This window comes from Oncorhynchus kisutch, unplaced genomic scaffold (genome assembly GCF_002021735.2).
Source record: "Oncorhynchus kisutch isolate 150728-3 unplaced genomic scaffold, Okis_V2 scaffold3951, whole genome shotgun sequence".
Taxonomy (NCBI): Eukaryota; Metazoa; Chordata; class Actinopteri; order Salmoniformes; family Salmonidae; genus Oncorhynchus; species Oncorhynchus kisutch.
In genome coordinates, this window is record NW_022265896.1 from 186,791 (window position 1) to 199,108 (window position 12,318).

The 12,318-nt window shown below is 47.7% G+C and overlaps 1 protein-coding gene and 1 non-coding gene across 3 annotated transcripts in view; one reads left to right on the forward strand and one right to left on the reverse strand.

Moving 5' to 3' along the window:
• The window catches only part of LOC109888282 (14-3-3 protein beta/alpha-A-like), a 29,769-nt gene extending 21,710 nt beyond the window's left edge, over nucleotides 1-8,059 (forward strand). For both annotated transcript variants that reach the window (XR_004209136.1, XM_031821267.1), the window contains exons 5-6: nucleotides 4,292-4,387; nucleotides 5,456-8,059. Coding sequence is in view for 1 of the 2 variants with exons in the window: in XM_031821267.1 (XP_031677127.1) it covers nucleotides 4,292-4,387; nucleotides 5,456-5,512 (153 nt within the window). In the remaining variant the exon portion in view is untranslated. The remainder of the gene's footprint in view (nucleotides 1-4,291; nucleotides 4,388-5,455) is intronic.
• Nucleotides 8,060-11,596: 3,537 nt separating this feature from the next.
• LOC116372470 (U2 spliceosomal RNA) lies at nucleotides 11,597-11,787 on the reverse strand. The gene has a single exon (XR_004209137.1). It is a non-coding gene; the product is annotated as a U2 spliceosomal RNA (small nuclear RNA).
• Between the last annotated feature and the right edge of the window lie 531 nt (nucleotides 11,788-12,318).

A 12,318-nucleotide genomic window follows, 5' to 3' on the forward strand; every position in this document is an offset into this window, starting at 1 on the left:
TCACTGCTCTAGGGTCTTTATACCTGGGGTCACTGCTCTAGGGTCTTTATACCTGGGGTCACTGCTCTAGGGTCTTTATACCTGGGGTCACTGCTCTAGGGTCTGTATACCTGGGGTCACTGCTCTAGGGTCTTTATACCTGGGGTCACTGCTCTAGGGTCTTTATACATGGGGTCACTGCTCTAGGGTCTGTATACCTGGGGTCACTGGGGTCACTGCTCTAGGGTCTTTATACATGGGGTCACTGCTCCAGGGTCTGTATACCTGGGGTCACTGCTCTAGGGTCTTTATACCTGGGGTCACTGCTCTAGGGCCTTTATACCTGGGGTCACTGCTCTAGGGCCTTTATACCTGGGGTCACTGCTCTAGGGCCTTTATACCTGGGGTCACTGCTCTAGATCCAGCCTGAACTGTGATGTAGTAGGGAGTTGTAGTTTCTCTAGAGATAAATCAGATCCAGCCTGAACTGTGAGGCAGTAGGGAGTTGTAGTTTCCAACAGGCCAATATTATACGTAGTTAAGCGCATAAAATGTGGTAATTAACTACAATGATCATAATCCATTGCGCATCTATACTGGACAAAAATATAAACGCAACAGGTAAAGTGTTGGTCCCGTGTTTCATGAGCTGAAATAAAAGATCCCAGAAATGTTCCATACTCACAAAAATACTATCTCAAATTTTATGCACAAATTTGTTTACTACCTGTTAGTGAGCATTTCTCCTTTACCAAGATAATCCATCCACCTGACAGCTGTGGCATATCAAGAAGCTGATTTAACAGCATGATCATTACACAGTCACAATAAAAGGCCACTCTAAAAATTGCAGTTTAGTCACAAAACATAATTTAATGTAAATTCCTCTACCATAAGCCGCCTCCAACGTCGTCTTAGAAAATGTTTGCTGTACTTCCAACCGGCCTCACAACCGCAGACCACGTGTTACCACGCCAACCCAGGACCTCCACATCCAGCTTCTTCACCTCGGGGATCATCTGAGACCAGCCACCCAGACAGCTGATGAAACCGTGGGTTGACACAACTGAAGAATTTCTGCTCAAACTGTCAAGAAACCGTCTCAGGGAAGCTCATCTGCTCGTCGTCCTCACCAGGGTCTTGACCTGACTGCAGTTCGGCATCGTAACCGACTTCAGTGGGGAAATGCTCAACCTTCGATGGCCACTGGTACGCTGGAGAAGTTTGTATTTATTTATCCTTTATTTAACGAGGCAAGTCAGTTAAGAACAAATTCTTAATTTTAATGACGGCCTAGGAACAGTGGGTTAACTGCCTGTTCAGGGGCAGAATGACAGATTTGAACTTGCAACCTTTCGGTTACTAGTCCAACGCTCTAACCACTAGGCTACCCTGTGTGCTCTTCACGGATTAATCCCGGTTTTAACTGTACCGGGCAGTGTGGCGTTGTGTTTGAGAGGGGTTTACTGATGTCAACGTTGTGAACAGAGTGCCCCATGGTGGAGGTGGGGTTATGGTATGGTGGTTGCTGATGTCAACGTTGTGAACAGAGGGCCCCATGGTGGTGGTGGGGTTATGGTGTTTACTGATGTCAACATTGTAAACAGAGGGCCCCATGGTGGGGTTATGGTATGGTGTTTACTGATGTCAACGTTGTGAACAGAGGGCCCCATGGTGGGGTTATGGTATGGTGTTTACTGATGTCAACATTGTAAACAGAGTGCCCCATGGTGGGGTTATGGTATGGTGTTTACTGATGTCAACGTTGTGAACAGAGGGCCCCATGGTGGAGGTGGGGTTATGGTATGGTGTTTACTGATGTCAACATTGTAAACAGAGGGCCCCATGGTGGGGTTATGGTATGGTGTTTACTGATGTCAACGTTGTGAACAGAGGGCCCCATGGTGGGGTTATGGTATGGTGTTTACTGATGTCAACGTTGTGAACAGAGGGCCCCATGGTGGGGTTATGGTATGGTGTTTACTGATGTCAACGTTGTGAACAGAGGGCCCCATGGTGGCGGTGGGGTTATGGTGTTTACTGATGTCAACATTGTGAACAGAGGGCCCCATGGTGGGGTTATGGTATGGTGTTTACTGATGTCAACGTTGTGAACAGAGGGCCCCATGGTGGAGGTGGGGTTATGGTATGGTGTTTACTGATGTCAACATTGTAAACAGAGGGCCCCATGGTGGGGTTATGGTATGGTGTTTACTGATGTCAACGTTGTGAACAGAGGGCCCCATGGTGGAGGTGGGGTTATGGTATGGTGTTTACTGATGTCAACATTGTAAACAGAGGGCCCCATGGTGGGGTTATGGTATGGTGTTTACTGATGTCAACGTTGTGAACAGAGGGCCCCATGGTGGAGGTGGGGTTATGGTATGGTGTTTACTGATGTCAACATTGTAAACAGAGGGCCCCATGGTGGGGTTATGGTATGGTGTTTACTGATGTCAACGTTGTGAACAGAGGGCCCCATGGTGGCGGTGGGGTTATGGTATGGTGTTTACTGATGTCAATGTTGTGAACAGAGGGCCCCATGGTGTCGGTGGGGTTATGGTATGGTGTTTACTGATGTCAACGTTGTGAACAGAGGGCCCCATGGTGGCGGTGGGGTTATGGTGTTTACTGATGTCAACGTTGTGAACAGAGGGCCCCATGGTGGGGTTATAGTATGGTGTTTACTGATGTCAACGTTGTGAACAGAGTGCCCCATGGTGGCGGTGGGGTTATGGTATGGTGTTTACTGATGTCAACGTTGTGAACAGAGTGCCCCATGGTGGCGGTGGGGTTATGGTATGGTGTTTACTGATGTCAACGTTGTGAACAGAGGGCCCCATGGTGGGGTTATAGTATGGTGTTTACTGATGTCAACGTTGTGAACAGAGTGCCCCATGGTGGCGGTGGGGTTATGGTATGGGCAGGCGTAAGCTACGGACAACGAACAAAATTGCATTTTTATTGATTTGAAGGCACAGAGATACCGTGACGGATTGTCGTGCCATCCATCCGCCGCCATCACCTCATGTTTCAGCGGGATTATCCATGGCTCCATGTCACAAGGATCTGTACACAATTCCTGGAAGTTGAAAATGTCCCAGTTCTTCCATGGCCTGCATACTTACCAGACAGGCTACCCAACATTCCCCAGGCCACAATCAACAGCCTGATCAACTCTGTGAAGGAGATGTGTCTCGCTGCATGAGGTAAATGTTGGTCACGCCAAATACCCCCTAAGGTTTTTTTTTTTTGAAGGGATCTGTGACCAACAGATTATCTCTATTCCCATTCATGTGACATTCATAGGTTAGGGCCTAATGAATTGATTTTCAATTTACTTATATGAACCGTAGCTCTGTAAAATCATTGGAATTGATGCTAGCTAACATAATGTCAGAGCATTATCTAACTGGGGATAGCTAGCTAACATAATGTCACAGAGCATGATCTAACTGGGGATAGCTAGCTAACATAATGTCACAGAGAATAATCTAACTGGGGATAGCTAGCTAACATAATGTCACAGAGCGTTATCTAACTGGGGATAGCTAGCTAACATAACGTCACAGAGCGTTATCTAACTGGGGATAGCTAGCTAACATAACGTCACAGAGCGTTATCTAACTGGGGATAGCTAGCTAACATAACGTCACAGAGCGTTATCTAACTGGGGATAGCTAGCTAACATAACGTCACAGAGCGTTATCTAACTGGGGATAGCTAACATAACGTCACAGAGCGTTATCTAACTGGGGATAGCTAGCTAACATAACGTCACAGAGCGTTATCTAACTGGGGATAGCTAGCTAACATAACGTCACAGAGCATTATCTAACTGGGGATAGCTAGCTAACATAATTAACTTTCATTCTGAAATAACGTCATATTTCTGAGTTAGTCAGATATTCGTTCAGAAACCCTTTGAAATTGGTATGGGAGTTAACTAGCTGCTTATCAAAGGTAGATAACTGGTCTATTTGTTTAATTTGAGTCAAATTAACTAAACTTTCTTAATGTTTCTCAAAATGACTGGCTCATTTGATCGTGCTTTGTGAAGCACCCAGTTTCTGTCCACACATCGCCCTGTCACCTACAGGAGAACCTGATGAACGACATGAGGGCCTACAAGAGTCGAGGTGAGAAGGTTCTAGCTAAGCGCGTGACCCCTCTCTCCTTCCAGGTTTTAATGTCACGTGACCAAGTAACAGTGAGAGATGCCTATCTCTCCAGCTCCAAACCCAACGATACGCAGTCATCCAGTATGAAATGTAGAACAACACTGATTTATTTATTTTCTGTTCTCCTGCAGGCATTCGATGACGCTATTGCAGAGCTGGATTCTCTGAGTGAAGACTCCTACAAAGACAGCACCTTGATCATGCAGCTACTGAGAGACAACTTGACAGTAAGTGTCGTGTACTAAAATCATAGTTCCCTGTTGTCACTGGGTTGACTTATGATGTCGGAGAGTCACTAGTGTCTCTCACTCCATTTGTTTCGGTCACATATTCCTGAGACAAAGGTAGAGGAGCTACGTAACCTGTCTACCCAGTAGGAACAAATATGAAAATGTATGCACTCTGCTCACTACAGTAGAGAGTCTGCTAAATGACTCACTACTGTAAGTGGCTCTGGATCAGAGAGTCTGCTAAATGACTCACTACTGTAAGTGGCTCTGGATCAGAGAGTCTGCTAAATGACTCACTACTGTAAGTGGCTCTGGATCAGAGAGTCTGCTAAATGACTCACTACTGTAAGTGGCTCTGGATCAGAGAGTCTGCTAAATGGCTCACTACTGTAAGTGGCTCTGGATCAGAGAGTCTGCTAAATGACTCACTACTGTAAGTGGCTCTGGATCAGAGTCTGCTAAATGATTCACTACTGTAAGTGTCTCTGGATTAAAGAGTCTGCTAAATGACTCACTACTGTAAGTGGCTCTGGATCAGAGTCTGCTAAATGATTCACTACTGTAAGTGTCTCTGGATCAGAGAGTCTGCTAAATGATTAGAATGTAGAATGAGTGAATGTACTCAGTCCGAGGTCAGCTCAACTGACATGTAATGTGTATGTTGACCTACAGTCTTTTTTAACATGTTGTTAATCCCTGTCCTCTCTCGTCTCTGTCCTCTCTCTGATCTCTGTCCTCTCTCTGATCTCTGTCCTCTCTCTGATTTCTGTCCTCTCTCTCGTCTCTGTCCTCTCTCTCGTCTCTGTCCTCTCTCTCGTCTCTGTCCTCTCTCTGGTCTCTGTCCTCTCTCTCGTCTCTGTCCTCTCTCTGGTCTCTGTCCTCTCTCTCGTCTCTGTCCTCTCTCTGGTCTCTGTCCTCTCTCTGGTCTCTGTCCTCTCTCTGGTCTCTGTCCTCTCTCTGGTCTCTGTCCTCTCTCTGGTCTCTGTCCTCTCTCTGGTCTCTGTCCTCTCTCTGGTCTCTGTCCTCTCTGTCCTCTCATCTCTGTCCTCTCTCTCATCTCTGTAGCTGTGGACCTCAGACAACCAGGGAGATGGAGAGGATGCTGAGGAGGGTAGAGACTGACCTGGTTCCTGTTCCCTGGTCTGTCTGTCTGACTGACTGACTCATCATCCTCTATCTATCAACACTGAGACAGACAGACTGACCACCTCATCCTGCCCAACGCTTCTCTTTAGTTCTGTCTGTCACGTCGTATCACACCTCCATACGTTTACTCTTCTTTCGGGAATCATTGTGGGAGGGGTTGCTTTCCAGGACTTGGTTGTGGGAGGGGTTGCTTTCCAGGACTTGGTTGTGGGAGGGGTTGCTTTCTAGGACTTGGTTGTGGGAGGGGTTGCTTTCTAGGACTTGGTTGTGGGAGGGGTTGCTTTCCAGGACTTGGTTGTGGGAGGGGTTGCTTTCCAGGACTTGGTTGTGGGAGGGGTTGCTTTCCAGGACTTGGTTGTGGGAGGGGTTTCTTTCCAGGACTTGGTTGTGGGAGGGGTTTCTTTCCAGGACTTGGTTGTGGGAGGGGTTTCTTTCCAGGACTTGGTTGTGGGAGGGGTTTCGTTCCAGGACTTGGTTGTGGGAGGGGTTTCGTTCCAGGACTTGGTTGTGGGAGGTGTTTCGTTCCAGGACTTGGTTGTGGGAGGGGTTTCGTTCCAGGACTTGGTTGTGGGAGGGGTTTCGTTCCAGGACTTGGTTGTGGGAGTTGTTGCTTTCCAGGACTTGGTTGTGGGAGGCGTTTTGGGACGTATATTATGGTATGTTGGGGGAGGGACTTGTCTACTGAGCGTATAATTATTTGTGGGCGGAGCAACAGGGTGTTACATGTGGGTTGACGGGGGAGGGGAAGTTCTCAACTCATGCAATTAACCTGGTCTAGTCCTCTACCTGTGTTCAGGTTGGGAATGAACCTGGTCTAGTCCTCTACCTGTGTTCAGGTTGGGAATGAACCTGGTCTAGTCCTCTACCTGTGTTCAGGTTGGGAATTAACCTGGTTTAGTCCTCTACCTGTGTTCAGGTTGGGAACTAACCTGGTCTAGTCCTCTACCTGTGTTCAGGTTGGGAACTAACCTGGTCTAGTCCTCTACCTGTGTTCAGGTTGGGAATTAACCTGGTCTAGTCCTCTACCTGTGTTCAGGTTGGGAATTAACCTGGTCTAGTCCTCTACCTGTGTTCAGGTTGGGAATTAACCTGGTCTAGTCCTCTACCTGTGTTCAGGTTGGGAATTAACCTGGTCTAGTCCTCTACCTGTGTTCAGGTTGGGAATTAACCTGGTCTAGTCCTCTACCTGTGTTCAGGTTGGGAATGAACCTGGTCTAGTCCTCTACCTGTGTTCAGGTTGGGAATGAACCTGGTCTAGTCCTCTACCTGTGTTCAGGTTGGGAATGAACCTGGTCTAGTCCTCTACCTGTGTTCAGGTTGGGAATGAACCTGGTCTAGTCCTCTACCTGTGTTCAGGTTGGGAATTAACCTGGTCTAGTCCTCTACCTGTGTTCAGGTTGGGAATTAACCTGGTCTAGTCCTCTACCTGTGTTCAGGTTGGGAATGAACCTGGTCTAGTCCTCTACCTGTGTTCAGGTTGGGAATGAACCTGGTCTAGTCCTCTACCTGTGTTCAGGTTGGGAATGAACCTGGTCTAGTCCTCTACCTGTGTTCAGGTTGGGAATGAACCTGGTCTAGTCCTCTACCTGTGTTCAGGTTGGGAATGAACCTGGTCTAGTCCTCTACCTGTGTTCAGGTTGGGAATGAACCTGGTCTAGTCCTCTACCTGTGTTCAGGTTGGGAATGAACCTGGTCTAGTCCTCTACCTGTCTACATGGTAAAGATCTTGTGCTTGACAACATTGCTTGATTCATTTGTGGTTCGACTTCAGTTTCTCTTGCTTGGAGGAGACAGCAGCGAGCGGTTGTAGTCTGTAGCCAGGCGACTGACGGCAGGAGCATTAGGGGATAGTCCTGAGGCGTCTTATCGATGGTGGGTTGGCGTGGTCCTTGTGCTGCTCCCCAAATGGCACCCTATTCCCTATAAAGTACACTACTTTTAGACCAGAACCCTATGGACCTTGGTCAAACACCTGTGCACTATGTAGGGAATAGGGTTCCAGTAGTGCACTATGTAGGGAATAGGGTTCCAGTAGTGCACTATGTAGGGAGTAGGGTTCCAGTAGTGCACTATGTAGGGTTCCAGCTGAGAGGAAAACCTTGGATAGTGATGTTACATTCCATTAAACTGTCACTGTTCTGCTTCAGCTTCTTCTTCTTCTTCTTCAGTTTCACTGACCTGCTAACGCCATTTTGTATTTCTGTGTCAAGTAGGAGGTTTGGGAAAAGTCTAGAACAAAGAGGACACCTAATACTCAGACTGTTTTAAACCAGCAGAGCGAGGAAGAATTTTCCCTCGTTGTTCATCTAGTTGCTGCTTCTTCTTTCCCCAGTTGAGGTTTTTATTTTCATTTGAGGGTTTTCTTTTGCTGCTTGCGGTTCAGAACTAGTTAACGGGGAGAAAAGGGAGGTTGTTGTCGGGCTGGTTGTCTTTGTCCATGTCTTTTTTGGAAATTTTCATACGAAACACCCAAGCATAACTGTTATTTCATGTATGTGGAATTAAAAAGATAATTTAAAAGTTTACGTTGTCCGGTCTGAATTATTTTAGAGCTCTTAATCTCCCGTTTTTTCCCCCCCTCAACGCCTTTGGTAAGAGATCACAAATCTGGCAACTCGGCGACTAATCCAGAGTATGTAATGAAAGGGGTCGGCATACTGCAAAAACAGTCCAGGTTGGCTGGTTCACACCAACAAAACATTGTATTTCCCAGGAAACAAGGCTATTGGTTGGAACTACTGTTCTCTCTGAATCACTCATGTCTGGAGTCGTCCTGTTATTACCCCCCCGAACCACAAAACCTCCAGAGCTGCTCACAGAATTACTTAGACTAAATACCCACACACCTCCCAACCCACACACACACACACTCTTACACACACACACCCCACACACACACTCTCTCACACACACACACACTCTCTCTCTCACACACACACACACTCTCACACACACACACACTCTCACACACACACACACTCTCACACACGGTGTCAACAGCATTCCACATGTTGTGTCCAGTTGGCTGGATGTCCTTTGGGTGGTGGACCATTATTGATACACAGGGGAAACTGGAGTGTGAAAAACCCAGCAGCGTTGCAGTTCTTGACACAAACCGGTGCGCCTGGCACCTACTACCCTACCCCGTTCAAACCAGTGCGCCTGGCACCTACTACCCTACCCCGTTCAAACCGGTGCGCCTGGCACCTACTACCCTACCCCGTTCAAACCGGTGCGCCTGGCACCTACTACCCTACTCCGTTCAAACCAGTTCGCCTGGCACCTACTACCCTACCCCGTTCAAACCGGTGCGCCTGGCACCTACTACCCTACCCCGTTCAAACCGGTGTGCCTGGCACCTACTACCCTACCCCGTTCAAACCGGTGTGCCTGGCACCTACTACCGTACCCCGTTCAAACCAGTGCGCCTGGCACCTACTACCGTACCCCGTTCAAACCAGTGCGCTTGGCACCTACTACCGTACCCCGTTCAAACCAGGGCGCCTGGCACCTACTACCGTACCCCGTTCAAACCAGTGCGCCTGGCACCTACTACCGTACCCCGTTCAAACCAGGGCGCCTGGCACCTACTACCGTACCCCGTTCAAACCAGTGCGCCTGGCACCTACCACCGTACCCCGTTCAAACCAGGGCGCCTGGCACCTACCACCGTACCCCGTTCAAACCAGTGCGCCTGGCACCTACCACCGTACCCCGTTCAAACCAGTGCGCCTGGCACCTACTACCGTACCCCGTTCAAACCAGGGCGCCTGGCACCTACTACCGTACCCCGTTCAAACCAGTGCGCCTGGCACCTACCACCGTACCCCGTTCAAACCAGGGCGCCTGGCACCTACCACCCTACCCTGTTCAAACCAGTGCGCCTGGCACCTACTAACCTACCCTGTTCAAACCAGTGCGCCTGGCACCTACTACCCTACCCCGTTCAAACCGGTGCGCCTGGCACCTACTACCCTACCCCGTTCAAACCGGTGCGCCTGGCACCTACTACCCTTCAAAGGCACTTAGCATTTTCCGTGCCCATTCATCCACTGAATGGGGCACACAAACTTTAGTCCATGTCTGAATTGTATCGAGGCTTAAATTATTCTTGAACGTGTCTCCACTCCATCTACACCAGGCCAGCGCAACCCTCTTCCTGGAGATCTACTGTCCTGTGGGTTTTCAGTACAACTCTCTTCCTGGAGACCTCCTGTCCTGTGGGTTTTCCGTCCAACCCTCTTCCTGGAGATCTACTGTCCTGTGGGTTTTCCGTCCAACCCTCTTCCTGGAGATCTACTGTCCTGTGGGTTTTCCGTCCAACCCTCTTCCTGGAGATCTACTTGGAATGAAAACCAACAGAACAGTCGATCTCTAGGAAGAGGGTTGGGCAGCTCTGATCTACACTGAAGTGGATTTAAGGGATCGCAGCTTTCACCTGGTCAGTCTGTCATGGAAAGAGCAGGTGTTCCTAATGTTCTGTCCAGTCAGTGTATCAGCCAATAGGAACTCCTCATTGACCTGGTCAGTCTGTCATGGAAAGAGCAGGTGTTCTTTCTTTTGTATACTCTGTGTACTAGGTGCACCTGATCGGACCCCCCCCTTTGCCTCCAGAACAGCCTGAATTCTTAGTGGCATGGAAATGTTTGCTGAATTGGTATCAAGGGACCTAACGTGTGCCAGGAAAACATTCCCCACACCATTACACCACCAGGCTGTTCCGTTGACACCAGGCAGGATGGGGCCATGGACTCATGCTGCTTACGCCAAACCCTGACATCAGCAGGACGCAACAGGAACCAGGATTAGTTGGAGCAGGCACTGCTTTTCCACTCCTCAGTTGTCCAGTGTTGATGATCACGTGCCCACTGGGAGCCTCTTCTTGTTGTTTTTATCTGATAGGAACCCGGTGTGGTCGTCTGCTGCAACAGCCAATCCGTGACAAGGACCTATGAGTTTTCCCATTCTAATGTTCATTCAAACAGTAACTGAAGGCCTTCCATGCCTTGAACATTAGAATGGGCAACAACTCGCAGGTCCTTTTCATAGATGGGCTGTTGCAGGGACATTATGTTAGCTAGCTGCTTTATATAGCAAGCCATGGTCACATGACTCACTGTCTGAAGGAGCAAACCATTTTCGTGAGCGGGATGGTGTACCTAATAAATTGCCTTGTTATTGTGTGTATATATGTATATATTTGTGTGTATATATATATATATTATATATCGTGACATGGGCCTGTTTTAATGACTTTTGCACCATTTTTCTGTTGTCATAATAATCTGTATTAAAGCACTGTGACTGACCTACGAAGATGGGCCGGTCCCGGTTTTCTGATTGGCTGAGATGAGGTGGTGCATCAATCAAAGAGAACGATTCTGTTTTTATAAAGACAACTGGGAACAGACAAACAAAACGGATCAACTTCAGTCTTCAGGTCGAAAAGTTAAAGCTTTGTAAAGATGCCTGAGTTTACAACTTGGGAATTCCTAGTTGGATGACCATTGAATTTTTGTTTTTCTGAGTTCCCAGTTCTCTTGAATGCATTGAAGTATTCAGACCCTTTACTCAGTACTTTGTTGAAGCACCTTTGGCAGCGATTACAGCCTTGAGTCTTGGGTTATGACGCTACAAGCTTGGTACACCTGTATTTGGGGAGTTTTTACTCCTGGTGCGGTATGGACTGAAGCTGGCTGGTGATACCTGTTACCAGCATAAACTACCACCTAACCCAGGACAAGGAAAAACATTAGTCACTTCTCCGATCGAGTGCAGCACTGTCAAAGACACTACACTTGATCTTAGCCAAAAGGCCGAGAAGCAATCTACTTTATTACTTAGCTCTGTGTGTATATTTTTGATCATGCAATGTTGAGGAAAGTTTACAAGTAAGTATCCCGTGCACGTGACGAAAAATATTTCATTAGAAGATGAACGCACCCCATTCCCAACAGCTATCGTAGTCAATAAAACGGTGACCGATTTGAACAGCACTATCTGATTTTGAAATGAAGTTGATCAACGAATCAACTCGGTGTGATTTCTCTTTACAATGAAAGGGGGTGCACCGTTCCTGGAGGTACTGCAATACCAGGTCGATGCGTGGAGTGGACGGAGCAAGCCCCTATTCCATCTCCCTATTCCAAAAATCAATTTAATATATGGTCCCCAGATAGGGGACGTATCAGATATTAAACTGATAAGAACAGATACTACACTTGATCTTAGCCAAAAGGCCGAGAAGCGATACCGATAATGGTTTCGGGAGAAAGTAGCCGTTCTCCGACACGTCAAATTCGACTATGGTTACACCAAAATGAGCTCTGTATGCTTTTTGTTTTCCATAAAAAAATCTAATGCTTTAAATAAATGGTGGCATGGATGGGGAGTTGATCAACGCCAGGAATGACCACGTTTGACTGTTACAAAGTAACACATTTGTAGGTTCTAAGATCACGTGGTCGTCCGCCCTCCAATCAGAAATGAGAAGACGCGTTGTTAAGTTAAAACCAGATCAACTGCTAAATTGGAATAATAATATATTACGTGTGTGTGTGTGTGGGGGGGGGGGGGGGGGGCAATTCGGAGATAATACTATTGACGTAACATTTGATCTTGTATCAAGTATATCTGTCAGCATTGCTGCCACAAACGAACTGAAGCAATTGTCCACTTGGTGGCGCCAGAGTTCCACCGACCTTCGCTTTTCCCTGGTTGTCCTGTATGGTCCTGTGTGGTCCTGTGGTTGTCCTGTGTGGTACAGAAAACTGCATTTCAAT